This window comes from Poecilia reticulata, chromosome 4 (assembly GCF_904066995.2).
Source record: "Poecilia reticulata chromosome 4, P_reticulata-male-v2, whole genome shotgun sequence".
NCBI classification, from domain to species: Eukaryota; Metazoa; Chordata; class Actinopteri; order Cyprinodontiformes; family Poeciliidae; genus Poecilia; species Poecilia reticulata.
Window position 1 is genome coordinate 16314391 of NC_088833.1, and position 14780 is coordinate 16329170.

General features: G+C 40.1%; 2 protein-coding genes across 8 annotated transcripts; one reads left to right on the top strand and one right to left on the bottom strand.

Moving 5' to 3' along the window:
- Window positions 1-226: 226 nt before the first annotated feature.
- ccdc181 (coiled-coil domain containing 181) lies at window positions 227-6328 on the bottom strand. 7 transcript variants are annotated; one of them, XM_008408004.3, is made up of 7 exons: window positions 5935-6320; window positions 4832-4936; window positions 3042-3618; window positions 2677-2730; window positions 2422-2588; window positions 727-884; window positions 227-473 (listed from the first exon to the last, which is right to left on the bottom strand). In XM_008408004.3, exons 2-7 carry the CDS (start codon window positions 4928-4930, stop codon window positions 302-304), a joined length of 1227 nt encoding a protein of 408 aa, XP_008406226.2. In that variant the 5' UTR covers window positions 4931-4936; window positions 5935-6320; the 3' UTR covers window positions 227-301. The 7 variants fall into 7 exon arrangements, with proteins under 7 accessions (XP_008406226.2, XP_008406224.2, XP_008406225.2 ...); XM_008408002.3 differs by having other exon boundaries at window positions 2422-2568; window positions 2677-2969; XM_008408003.3 differs by having other exon boundaries at window positions 2422-2568; window positions 2677-2903; window positions 5935-6312.
- A 162-nt stretch (window positions 6329-6490) lies between these two features.
- On the top strand, window positions 6491-12071 carry LOC145551457 (oxygen-dependent coproporphyrinogen-III oxidase, mitochondrial-like). Its single transcript, XM_081606370.1, has 7 exons — window positions 6491-7570; window positions 9888-10031; window positions 10117-10227; window positions 10341-10482; window positions 10840-11058; window positions 11330-11434; window positions 11519-12071. The coding sequence occupies exons 1-7, from the start codon at window positions 7030-7032 to the stop codon at window positions 11601-11603; spliced, it is 1347 nt and encodes a 448-aa protein (XP_081462496.1). The 5' UTR covers window positions 6491-7029; the 3' UTR covers window positions 11604-12071.
- Window positions 12072-14780: the final 2709 nt, after the last annotated feature.

Consider the following 14780-nt stretch of genomic DNA (forward strand, 5'->3'; position numbering starts at 1 on the left):
AGGAAGCGCTTCATGCAACGTAACGTGCATCTATTGCTACACAGAACATAATTCATAGTAAAAAAAAAAAAAAAAGATTTATTGAGGTCTGCTTACATGAAAGGAGGTCACTGCGGTTTACTTTTCTCAAAACGTAACACAGCACAGAAAACAATACAACATAACACAACACAGAGTACACACAATATTTCATTCATACCTTGCGAACAGATATACATGATAAAAATCAATTTCAGTTGCAATTTTTAATAAGCGCTAGATGTTGCGTATGAACTAGGAGGGTGTGCGGCACTTGCTTGCCTCAGTAGCGGTAGGCGGAGTCATCCGTGAACTGGAAGGGTCTGGATGCATTGACGGCACAGAGCAGCTCATTCATACGGCGCGCACGCCGCACATCCACCGCCATCCTGCGGGACTGCTCTATGTTTAACAGCTGCTGTGCTCGCTTTTCATCCCGTTTCTGCTTCAGCCACCTGGAAAAGGCGAGAAAATATCGTCTAAAAGAAATGATTTCGACATGATAGTTAGTCTGATGATTAACACTTTTTAGCAGGTGTTTTTCCTGCTCTATAGCCCAGATCCCCAGAGGAAATGTTTGTAAAATTAATTTTGTAATATTTACCCTTCGTGGTAAATATTCGTGGAGACGTGGAATTATCTAATTATTTGTTGTTTGTTACTACTATTGATGACTTTGAATAAAACAGGAAAGAAGATCACACTCACAGATTGAAGGCACGGTCACACTCCTGGCGGCTGTGCATTAGGCAGTTACACTCCTCCTCAAGTTTCCTGAGCTCCACAACCTGTCTCTCTTTCTGCACCTGCTCCTTTTTCTTCTGAAGCCACGACCTGTAGGCCTCCTCTGGGTCATAGACGTCTCTCTGTGACCGCCGGCAGAAGTGGAGATAATTGAAAAATTGTGAACGAATTTTTTTTTTTCTTATTTGGAAAGTTTATAATCAGCATTCTAACTTTTGATTCGGCAGAGGCATTTTTTTTTTTTTTTTAGGATTTTCTTTCTGAGTATGACACACTGACTTCCTCCAGGAGAAAACTTTTAAGGGTCAGATGGTGACGAAATGAGACAGTGATTGAGCTTTTGGGACATAATGGTAAGAGGCGACCTTCGGCATCATGTTTCAGTGCCAGTATTGAGGGCATTTTTGCACAGTGAAGCTGGAATGAAGCAAATTTCCTACAAATTTTTCAAATTAAGTTGGAATCAACATCTAAATGATTAAAACATTGACAAAAACTTTATAAAATGCATTAAAATTGGTTTTGGCATTGATTATTAACAACCCTACAAAAACTCATGCACTGTGCATAAACACCATCTTCAAGATAGAAAGCCAAACAATTTAAATAAACTCCTCCAATTCTGACTAAGAGTCCTCCAGTATTCAGTTTGTACTATACCAGCATCTTGCTGATGGCTTGACATTTAGGCTCACAGTGTGAGCATGAAAACCTCTAAATGCCACTGTAGCTATAACCGCCTACTCTTACTCTCCAAATTATTGTAGCTAATTGAAGGCTGAAGGTTGTTTTGATCACTATGACGCCTAAGATTAAAAACTGTTTCAAAATTTTGATCTCAAACATCTCATACAAGCTCCAGTTCTGCATTGGGCTGCATAGTTTTGGAGATTATCACTGAGAACAACTGCAGCCTGCAGAGACTTTGATCTTCATAGACAGGAGGAGATGGGATCATTCATGTTTCAGTAGTGCAGTGGTTCCCAAACTTTTTCACCTGCGCCCCCCCAGTGGTTTCCAAACATTTTCTGGGCCCACCCTGTCCCTGTGGAGGTGGGAGGGTCGACTTTTTTGGGAGCAAAATGAATGTATGTAGCTGAACATAGACAACAACATTGGTAGCCTACAGGCTACTTGTTAAGCTTAAGGTGCTGTATTGATATTAGCTAGCTAGTCATCTTTTAGCTAACATTACCTGCATCCAGCAACTTTACTCAACTCACTCAGTTAGTTTAGGGGATAAAACTGTGAAAAGTTCTTTGCGTTTTACTGGTTTGCTGCCATGATTCTAATACACCTGTGTAGCTCTGCACAGCAGCAGTAGGTCTCCTTCGCTGCCGCACAGGTGTAAACCCAGCGGCAGTGTCGTAGCGCTCATGTTGCGTTTAAAGGTGGCTCGGAAAAAAAGGTTACCACATGTTAACAACGGATGAAACAGTTTTAACTGCTGATAAAAGTGACAGAGGACACAGATATGGGAAGTGTGGAATATACTGTATCAAATTAACAAAGGAATAACAGAGTTGGCCATTCTAAGGTAAAAACCCAGCGCATACAGCATTCATGTTTTGTTTTTTTTCATCCAGACGGCTTCCCGCGCAACAGTTTGGGAACCTCTGCAGTAGTGGATTAATATTTGACAGGTTTTGTGCTGCCTACCTTCGCATTCATCCTCTCTATCTCCTTGGCATGATGAATCTTTCTCTCCTCAAAAATCTGTTCTCTTTTCCTAATCAACCACGACTTGAAGGCCTGCTCGTTCTCCTGTTTCTTTAGCTCCTCTTCCTCACGCTTCTTCTGCTCTGCCTGATAAGAAGAACGACAATCTACATGAAAAAAAAGGTTACCAATGTCAGAACTACAATACTGCAATGCAAATATCTACTAATTGATCTTTCATTTTTATTGTCGCACCTCTCTGGCAAGCCTCTCCTTCTTCTCCTTCATCTTCTGCAACAGGTCTTTTTGCTGCAGAGAGAGAGCAAAGGTCGCCTTGGAAGGAGTTCCTGTCGCAGACTGCACTCGCCTCTTGCCGTTTCTCATCAGAACAAATCTCTGGCCTTGGCTGGCCGAATTGGGTCTGGCCGAATTGGGTCTGGCCGAATTGGGTCTGGCCTTGGGCCGAGTCGGAGGTCGCGGCGCTTTAAGTTGATCAGTGCCCAGTTGAAAGGAGGGTTGGAGGTGAGCAGACGTCTGTGTACCATTACCTACATTATTTAATATTGGAGGGAGCAGACTCTGGCTCTCCATATCCTTCATACTAACAAGGTCAAACTTACCATCTTTTTCCACAAGCACTTTACTCTCCTTAGTTTCCTGAAGTCCTTCAACACTAGATCTTCTGAATTCCTTGCTGGCTCTGTCCTTGCTGCTAATTTGTCCGCTAGAGTCAATGATTAAGTTGGACAACATCCCTGACACCACCGATGTTGCACCTGCAATCAAGGCTCTCTCCTTTTCTTCATCAGTGTCATCGGAGTAGCTATCTGAGAGGGGTGGGGGCACCACCAGGTCCACCAGTGTGTCTTTAAACTGAAGCCGTCTCTGTCTCGTCATATCTGGCGTGTCTTGTTCCTCTAGTTCCTTGTTGGCCTGCTCGATTTTATCCAAGATGTACTTCTGATCCACATCTGTCTGCTCATCTGTCTCAGGAAAAGGTGATTCTGCATGTAATGATGTACTCGCCTGCTCCATGTCATAGGCTAACGGCACCATAGGAGGCGGCCACCTTTCTTCATCCTCTTTCACGTGGTCTGGTTTTTGGTCCCTGTTTCCATTTCCTATCTCTTCTACTGGGGTCTCTTCCTTCTCCAGCTCTTTGTCTATTTCTGCGTCTACGTCCCCATAGTCAGAGCCCTGTTCAGTAGATGAAACAGACATTCATTACTTAGGTTGTAACGTAGACAAAAGACCAAGCTCGACACTTAGACTTTGATAATCTGCTGGTGTGATAGCAGATATGTCTGTTGGCTCATCAATGATGCATTGAGGAGTATCAGACTGAAAGTATGCCACTGCATGTGAAAAGCATTGGTTTCACATGCAAGCGGTGAGACGTGCCAGGTTGTGTAACTTAACACTATTACCCATCACACATTAAAGGAGCTCTTAGTGACACATTCAGTAGACACAGAAGGGAACACCAAACATGCAGAGCCTTGCTGCAGTCGCATTCATACCTTTAGTGTCATTACAACCACAAATTTCATGGCATTTAGATTATAATAATTATGAAGTCAGAGAGAAATTATAGTTTACGAATACAATTTTGAAAAGTGTGTCGCTTACATAAAAATGATGGGCAATTGTGTATTGTTTATCATTTTCATTGAAAATTGTGATAAAATTTGTGATTTATTGTGATATATATTATATTATAATATAACTGATGATGTAACACGAAAAATAATTCCTTATTTTTACCGTTTTTCCTCTTTGTTACATGAGAGCATTGGTGAACATCAAAGATGCGATTAAATCTTATTAAATATTATTGCATGATGTATAGCAGTATATTTGCATTATTAAATTCATGTGGTCTCTTGTACATGTGTATATTTCATTTTTGAGAGCAGTATTTATATTTGCAGTTCCATCAGAGAATCAAAGCAACCAAGAGGTCCATTTTAGCTCTGAAGGAGCCGTGTTAAAATAGTCTAGTCAAAGTCTTGACATAATTTGAATTGAAAATTTGAGGCAAAACTGAGTGAGCTTAAGATCTCTTGAAAAGAGATCTTGAATAATATTTTCAGCTCGTACAAAAGTGCTAGACACATGTTAAAAAAAACAAACAAAAAAAACATTTTCAACTTAACTTGCAGTCCAAGGAATAGATTCACAAAGGCTGAACACAGATTTCTTTTTTTTAGATTTTTATTGTTTAAAAAACTGGGGGAAAAAATGAGAAATCATAATTCCTTTCCCTTCCAGATAATGTGGCAGCTGTAATGTGACAATATGTTGAAACCTCAAGAGGTATAAATACTTTTGCAGTACAATGTGGATTCACCCCAGAAAATAAAATGTATTGATGTCCCACAGAAATGGAAAAAAGCAAGCAGTTGGTTACCTGTTCACTTTGGCCCTCCTCACTGATTAGCCAGTCAAGATCCTTTTCAAAATCGTCTTCATAATCCACCTGAGACTTGGATGAATTTGCCTCAGTCATGATCTGCTGATGAGAGACAAAAAGACCAAATGTTAAAGAAATTTTGCAATGATTATTATTTTTTTTTAAACAAATATAGCTAATTGTTTATGGCCATACCATGAAGCTGATCCACACTGGGTTTTAAGACATTTCTTAAAAGTAATAGAGAAAATCCCTTCATATGTTTTCGTTCCTGTTCCATAGTAAATATACATTTTTGCTGTACTGTGTTGCTATGTAAATATCCTCATTTAAACCAAAGTATGCTTTTTTTGTATTTTATTTTTATCAGCATCTCCTAAAATATAAGCACAAATCTACCATATATGGTACCATATATACCATATATGGTATATATGGTATACATGTATACCACATATATGGTATACTGGATCATTCCAATACATTGGAGCCCGCTGGATATAAACTACTGACAGCCGTCAAAGTGAAAAGTGCAATTAAAAATTCAGTGATCTAGGCAAATGGCTGTTAACATAAAGAAGTCTTCTGAAGTACGAGACCAGGATTCTACCAGTGTGTGCTTCAATAAGCAAAACAAGAAAAACACTACAATCGTGCTGATGTTAATATGATATTTACTTAAAATGCGATGCATAGCTGTTGGCAATGCCCATAAGTAACTTATTAAATCGACATCACAGAGAAATAAAGACAAACTCTGAATATATTGTCTGTGATTTGTCGCCATCTGGTGAATAATAGGTGGTATTGCATAATTATTTAAACTTTATTTCTTTTTAAATCATAAATCCGAATCCCGTAGCTAAAACAACGGCTATATGTTTAATTTTAATTTCTGTAGTATTGTAAAATGTAAGAATTTACAACACTGAACTCAATACAAGCAAGCTAAGACAAAAATACCCCCGTTAATCTATTTTATTTTTATAGTTCTGGTAACAGAGATACGTAAAATAGGAAAACTAAAAGTCGCAAGAGTAGCAATCAACACTGATCTTTTCCTCTTTCAGACTAAACAGATATAGATAAGAGATTCTTACCAGATGAATGTTAGCTATTCCACTCACCAACAGGCTGCGCAGTGACCTGCCGTCGATGAGTTAGGGAAATAAATGTATATTGTCGGATTGTTTCGTTGTTATTTCTCCATTTTGTTGTCCCACATACTGCGTAGCAGTCTGTATGTTAACAACTGCGATCATAATCTGGCCCGAGTCTCTTCAGCCTTAAAAGCTTTAATAGACGTGTCGTCATGGCAACCAACAACACGCTTTACCAAAGCGCATGCGTACAAACACGGCCTGCTGTAAAGATAGTTATATATTTCACACATAAGGGTCTATTCCGTACCTTTATGTGTATTGAAGAGTTTAGTTACTTCGGTTTCACCTACGTTAAGCACATTGTATAGATTAATTACACGCAGACTGATGTTAATGATAAATTTCCGCTAAAGCAAATGAAAACAGAACATTTATGATTAGAACATTAGACTTCATGGATACCGTAGTATTTATAAAACATGCTTAGAAGTTGATCATGAAAATCCGACAAAACGAGTCCCACTATGCTAATATTGAATATGACTGTATTTAATATTGCAACTAAAATATCAACTGCTGCTCTATGTAAAAATCTAGATAGATAGATATGGTAGATAGATATGTGGTATAATGGATTATTTGAAATTTATCATTTACTAAATAAAAGGTTTAGTATATTACCAATAAAAAACAACTACTAACAGAATATTAAACGTGTGTCGATCCCCTTTTTAAGTAACCCGAGAAACGGGGAGCGCTTGACTTTTTAATCACTTCGTAAAACACTGGGCAAATGTGAAGTCCATGAACTTTACATCCGGTGTCTAGCGTACGGCATTCTGGGTCTTGTAGTTGTCATTTAACATTTTACTCTTTGTTCTTCCCTCCTTGGATACGTTAGAACTACATTTCCCAGGTAGCCGTTATCAGTACCCAGAAACCACCCGCCCCTTTACTGGACAGTTTTTAAAACACGACTAATAGCACGTAGGCATGCAACTTATGACAGAGTCAAGAGTTGCTCCTGCTCATTGATCAGTTACTGTTGTCACTTCACTGAAGATAGCAAAACTTAAGTGTTTTTTCTTGAAAATGGCGTCCATCGTTCTTTTATCGGTAAAGCAGACGGCTCAGACCAAAGCAAAACGGTGTTTGGGTTCTCGATTAAAGGGACTCGCAGGTGCTGGTGGCCCATCCGCGACTTTCCTTCCGGGAAGGGAATGCCTTTCCAAAGGCTTGAACTTACGGTTCATGTCCCACGGGACCGCTGGTCGGTCTGCAGCCGGGACAACCAGAAGGGGAGCCCTGGCGTTTAGTGGTGCGGCGGCGGTGACCGCCGCAGCTGTGGTGGGCTTTCTGGCTAACGCTAATCACTTCCAACGGGCAGAGATGGCGACCACAATCCCCCAGAAGGCAAAGAGGGAGGAAGAGGAAGAAGAGGGAGACATTGCGCAAAGATGCCGGGGCTTCATGTCGGTCCCAGTGACTGACATCAGCGTACTGGAGAAAAGGAAGGATGAGATGAGCACCAAGATGGAGATGCTGATCATGGAGACTCAGGCTGAGTTCTGTAAAGCCCTGGAGGACGTGGACGGTGGGACATTCAAGGTGGATAAATGGCAAAGGAAGGAAGGTAATAAGGGGATCACTGGGGCAGCTAGTGGTTTACGCTTCTCTAGCAGAGCATACAAATACACACACTGCTCTTAAAGGGGCAGTAGTATCTAAAAATCGACGTTTCTTTGCATCAGAAACGTACCTGGAATGTTGCCTTGATTCTTTCATGCATGTTTGAAAAATCCTTTTGTCTCCAATGACAACCATTCAGCTATGCAAAACGCCTGGGCAGACCTAGCACCGCCTTCGAGGTCCAGCTCCTCCTCGGAGCTGCAGTTTCCAAGCTTCCCAGCTACTGGCTCACAGAGCAGCCCTCCTCTCAAACTCCCCCAATCAGCTCCTTCAGACTGGCCAGAAGCAATTAGCAAACACCTGGTGGAACTTAGCTTCTGCTAACCTCATTATAAGTAATACTTCTATGTGAAATGCTCTAAAAAAAAGTTGTTAAAGGTTTAATAGAAGAGCAATGTTGTGATGACTTCCTGAAGGTGGAGTTTCGAAAAGAGCAGAATCTTCAAAGCTTTTAAATTATAAAGTCAACTTTCTTTTAGTCATATGTGATATACAGGTCCTTCTCAAAAAATTAGCATATTGTGAAAAATTTAATTTTTCTTAATGTAATAATTAACTGTCCATATATTTTGGATTCATTGCACACCAACTGAAATATTTCAGGTCTTTTATTGTTTTAATACTCATGATTTTGGCATCCAGCTCATGAAAACCCAAAATCCGTGTCTCAAAAAATCAGCATATCATTAAAAGGTTTTCTGAACGAGTAATTAACCTCATCATCTGAATCAACAAATTAACTCTAAACACCTGCAAAAGATTCCTGATGCTTTTAAAAACTCCCAGCCTGGTTCATTACTCAAAACCGCAATCATGGGTAAGATTATACCTGACTGCTGTCCAGAAGGCCATCACTGACGCCCTCAAGCAAGAGGGTGAGACACAGAAATTTCTGAACGAATAGGCTGTTCCCAGAGTGCTGTATCAGGGCACCTCAGTGGGAAGTCTGTGGGAAGAAAAAAGTGTGGCAGAAAACGCTGGACAACGAGAAGAGGTGACCGGACCCTGAGGAAGATTGTGGAGAAGGGCCGATTCCAAACCTTGGAGGACCTGCAGAAGCAGTGGACTGAGTCTGGAGTAGAAACATCCAGAGCCACTGTGCACAGGTGTGTGCAGGAAATGGGCTGCAGGTGCCACATTCCCCAGGTCAAGCCATTTTTGAACCAGAAACAGCGGCAGAAGCGCCTGACCTGGGCTACAGAGAAGCAGCACTGGACTGTTGCTCAGTGGTCCAAAGTACTTTTTTCGGATGAAAGCAAATTTTGCATGTCATTTGGAAATCAAGGTGCCAGAGTCTGGAGGAAGACTGGGGAGAAGGAAATGCCAGAAGTCCAATGTCAAGTACCCACAGTCAGTGATGGTCTGGGGAGCCATGTCAGCTGCTGGTGTTGGTCCACTGTGTTTTATCAAGGGCAGGGTCAATGCAGCAGCTATCAGGAGATTTTGGAGCACTTCATGCTTCCATCTGCTGAAAAGCTTTATGGAGATGAAGATTTCATTTTTCAGCACGACCTGGCACCTGCTCACAGTGCCAAAACCACTGGTATTACTGACCATGGTATTACTGTGCTCAATTGGCCTGCCAACTCTCCTGACCAGAACCTCATAGAGAATCTGTGGGATATTGTAAAGAGAAAGTTGAGAGACGCAAGACCCAAAACGCTGGATGAGCTTAAGGCTGCTATCCAAGCATCATGGCCTCCATAACACCTCAGCAGAGCCACAGGCTGATTGCCTCCATGCCACACCGCATTGAAGGCTGCAAAATGATTCCTGACCAAGTATTGAGTGCATAACTGGACATAATTATTTGAAGGTTGACTTTTTTGGTATTAAAACACTTTTATTGGTCGGGTGAAATATGCTATTTTTTTGAGGCGGGCATTTTGGGTTTTCATGTCATGAGCTGGATGCCAAAATCATCAATATTAAAACAATAAAAGACCTGAAATATTTCAGTTAATGTGCAATGAATCTAAAGTATATGACAGATTAATTTTTATCATTACATTGTGGAAGAAAATGAACTTTATCACAATATGCTAATCTTTTGAGAAGGAGCTGTATATAGCATTTTTTTAACAAGTGAAGCTACTTGATTGTGCTACAAATTGCACAATGTGGCTTGAAAACACATAATACTTCCCCTTTTAATACTGTGGGGACATTTTGTAAATGCATGGAAGAGACTGGCACACACTTGCAATATCAACAGACAAATGCATAAAACAACAAATTTTAAACATTTTGTTTGGTTTTAGGTGGAGGAGGAATCAGCTGTGTGATGCAGGACGGAAAGGTGTTTGAGAAGGCAGGAGTTAATGTGTCGGTGGTGTTCGGGTATCTGACTGAGGAGGCTGCGAAACAAATGAGAAGCAGAGGGAAAGTCCTCAAAGGGAAAGACGGTGAGTTCTGCTTACAGTTATACTTTCTCCCTCCACACCTTCACTTCAGGTATCTAAAATAAAACTTGGCTATGCTTTGCTTCAGGTAAGCTGCCATTTTGTGCCATGGGTGTGAGCTCCGTCATCCACCCCAAGAACCCTCACATTCCTACAGTGCACTTCAATTACAGATACTTTGAAATAGAAGAGGAGGACGGTGAGTCCCTTTTTAAAGCATCTGTGTCTTGGTATCAGTGGTACTATTGACTTTGTGGATTAATGATAGGCTTTGTTTCCTTTTCCCTGTTGCTTGTGTGTGTGTGCTTTCAGGCTCCAAGCAGTGGTGGTTTGGTGGAGGAACAGACCTGACCCCGGTCTATATTGACAGAGAAGACGCCTTTCTGTTCCACAACACCCTGAAGGAGGCCTGTGACAAACATCACCCGAAGTACTACGCAGACTTTAAAAAATGGTACAGCTCTATCAGTGATTCTGACCTGTCTGTGCACATCAAATTCACTGATTCCAGTGAATTTGTGTGGATGAATTACAATGGGTGTACCCTCACTGCTGGTTGGTGATAAGAGGAAGTCTCTCCCAAAATCTACAGATGCAGAAGAAAACCGTTGAGCAAAGCTAGAGGTCATAAATGACTAGTATTGATGTGGACAAGAAGGGTGGGGAAACGGTTTTTCAACATTTTGTTTTATGTTGTATAGATGGAAGAAAATGATATAGTATCTGTTCAGGTGGATGTGTTTGTTTTCCAGATAAAACCTTGAAGTTTGTAAAGTGAACAACTTCCCTGGTCACTTCTTGTGTCCTCCAGGTGTGACAGGTATTTCTACGTCCGTCACAGAGGAGAGACTCGGGGCATCGGAGGAATCTTCTTTGATGACCTTGACTCCCCAAATCAGGAGGAGGTGTTCAACTTTGTTAAGAGCTGCGCTCGAACCGTGGTGCCCTGTTACCTTCCCATTGTGAGGAAACATCTTAATGATTCCTTCACTCAAGAGGAGAAAGACTGGCAACAGGTGCGACGAGGAAGGTGAGTGGAAAATGCGTTATATCACAGCTGATGTGTTTTGGGGGGAAAGGAGTACATTTAGTTGAATGCTATATTTGAAAAATAAATATGTCAATGTAAATGCTATTAAAGAAAATGTATTGTGAAGTTTAGTATTTCATATTGTAAAATTATAGCAAAGCACCATGTACTTTGGAAAGTTGAATTTGGAAAGGTCATTCAAAGCTTAATTTAGGAGCCCTGTGATATGAAGAGTCTGTTTTTTAGAGTTACAATGTTGTTTGTGTTGCAGATATGTAGAGTTTAACCTGGTATACGACAGAGGAGTAAAGTTCGGCCTTGCCACACCTGGCTCTAGAATCGAGAGTATCCTCATGTCACTCCCCCTCACTGCCAGGTAAGACATCAGCTCTCCTGCTCTCTGTCCAATAGTAATCAGCCGTCTGTGTTGCCTGGTAACCAACTCCTCCTTCCTGTCCAGGTGGGAGTACATGCACGAGCCTGGTAAAGGTTCCCGGGAGGCGGAGATGCTGGAAGTACTCAGAAACCCAAAGCAGTGGGTGTGAGCACTGTAGTCACAGGTTTACAGAAAGAACAACCTTTGTAGTATTTTTGTAAAGCTATACTCTGTTTTACAAGACCTGCGTTTATAAGGAAATATCAAGTTTCATCAATTGTCTGAGGACTTTACTTGCACTGTTAATTTTCCTTCTTTCATGTATTTTCAAATCGGCCTTTTTAAAAGTTTTAAGGATAATGTTTTTAATTGATTTTTGTGCCATTTGTCTCTTCTTGGTAGAATGAATCACATAAATTACCTTCATAGATTTCCTGCTTGTAGATCTACAGATACATTTTTTTTTACTCATAATGGCAAGTATAATTCTTCTCTTATTTTTTAATTTTCCTGTAACTTGAATTAGTCTTCTAATCTTCTCATTTATTTATTGAAGCACTGAAAGGGAAAAGGACAAACTGAATGTATGTGCTTTTACCACTGATATACCAGAATCAATAAATCGGATTTTGACATATTCCTATGTGCTCTAAACATTTAATTTTGTTTGATCAATCAGCCCTAAAAAGCAAGAATAAGTTGAAGCTGCAGGGAAGTGGTGTGCTAAATTATATAATGGATTTATCTGAGAGTTACCCAGAAGTAGGAAAAAATGTCAGTCGAGTGCGTTTGTATAAATGTTTCTCTCCACCTTTTGCATTAATTTTTATAGGGTACAATCCCCCATAATTTATAAATTAAAAGAGCTGTTTAAAGGATTTAAATGTAACAGAGTTGATTGTCCTGGGTGTCTTTAAGTTTAATTGGATGGATAATTGAGAAAGCAATTCAAGAGAATCGCCAGCAAAATTAAATTTATGCCAGCTTACTAACAGACCTTGTATTATATTAAACATAAAAATATTAATTTGCAAAATCCTAAGAATTTTGTACCCAAATGTGACACAGAACTGGCAGGAGTTCATTGGGATGATGTTGGTCCATAATGCAGTAAATGAGTGTTATGTTTACTTTATTGGTAATTCTGTAAACGAGTTCCTTTAAGAGTACATTTGCCGTCTTGGCACCTCCAAAGTGCGCAACAGCTCCACCAAGGGACGGGGATTAACAACTGACTTCACTGCACAATATGTATTTCCCCAACATCTAATCTACATCCACCTAAACGATTTAATCTTGTTCATGTTATGTTAAATGTAACGTGATGGATTTAAAAATGATTTAATCAATGTCATGTTTACATTTTATTTCCTTAACTTTTCAGCTGTGATGACCGCATTATGTAATGCTAGGTGTAATGTGAGATTACAATTTAAAGCAGATGTCACCGTGTAAATAAAATTAAAAACCAATGCAGTACCAATTTTCACTTACTCAGTAGCATTTTGCATATCAAACGTTATCTGGAGAGTGACAGCCACTGTCTTCAAGTCACCTTTAGAGGTTTCCCCATACAGGCCAATTAAGTTCCACTCTAAAATGTCCTGGTGAAAACTAAAACCATTTATCGATGCATGCAGTGACAGAGTCAGAGAAATCCAAAATGTCTTGTTTGAACCTCAAGACAGAAACTTCTTTGCCCACGAGTAGCTTGGTGTGGTATCCAAAATGTTTTCCTCCTTCCGCTGAACCGTCTTCACTCTGAAACCGCACACTTCCTCATAAACATCTGTGATGCACAATTTTGTTTTTTCCCAGTTTTTATTTCTTTACAAGCTGATCAAAAGCACAACCAATGTTTTGGAAAAACGGATACTGAGACACAGTTATAGATCTTGACTTAATATCAGCTGACAGCTGATGACAGGTGTGCTTGCAGGCCTTGTGATGCCAGGCAGTTTGCTTTCAAATGTGATCATTGGCATTTCTTAATAGCTGGTAACCAGAGTGGTGCTGTTCAAATGTGACATTAGCATAAATCTGACATGCCCAGCCTCTTAAATTATTCATCAAGTCACAAAGAAATATCTCAAACACTGGAAATATGTTGCTGCTTCCTTGGTGTGAGACAGCTGATAAATGTACTGGCTCACCTCCAGATGGATGCAGGTCTTGCAAAATCCGCCCCACCCCCCAAGTTGTTAATCCTAAAATATAATCATTTCAGCTTTAGTTCTTCCCATTTGCATCTTTTTTTTTTTTTTTACAGCACCTGAGTCTTGTAACAAAATGGCATTAAGATTAACAGTTTATTTTACACATGTAAACATACCCTTATTCTGAAAAAAATATATATATTTGAGGTTTAGGCACTCTTTAAGTGTGTGTGTAGATCATGTAGTTGATGTGTACGAATATTGTGTTTGCGGGGTGAGCAGTGGCGCATCTACACATTATTTAGGTGGATGTGAAAACATAAATCGGCGCCCCCCTCCTTGAAGGAACGTCAGGTTGAAGGAGCGTGTATGGGAAAACGTCATTGGCGCGCCGCCCCCTCCAGACTGGGTTTTGGCGCCCCCTCTGGTGCTGCGCCCCTATGCGTTGCATACGCTGCCTACGCACTTTTTGCGCCACTGGGGTTGAGTAATCTCTGGTTGTGGTGCAAAGCCTCTTTTGTGAAGAGTCATCAGCCATGGCAACTATGGAGGAACAGAGGAGCAGAAAAGCTTAATCCCCAAACTGAAAGAACATGGCTAGTAGCAAAGTGAAACACTTAAACTGCAAGAAATGAGACAATTTTATAATATGCAACACAAGCTAATGCAACAGAAGAAATGATCTCTTTCTCCTAATCATTCTCAGTCCATGCAGTTCTTGCCTTATTCAGTTTCACTGTAACTGACTCATTTTTGTGAGGAATTTTCATCATTCATACTTGTGAAAATATAAGCTAAAGGTTAGCAGTTGATTCTAAAACATCTTACTTTCCAGTGAGTTTCTTTTAATCATCCTGTTACACTTCTTCCTATTCTTTTGGGGACATACTGCACTCACTCACTGCTCCCTTGTCTTGGCTTTTGTTTGTTTTGTTAACAAGCTTGTTATTTATCATATTTTATATGTAAACATAAACCCTTTAAATTTTCCAAACCCTTTTTTCATTACTGTTTCAATTATAACATTTGAATGTAGAAACGATAAGTTATTCCTTTAAACATCTGATATTATTTCCCATCGCTCTTCATCGTTTGTTGGCTTTGGATCTGTTTTTCTATCATCTTAAGATTTATTACGAAACAACAGTTAAAATAACTACTTCAATTTAAAAGCGGTTTTGCAGATATAA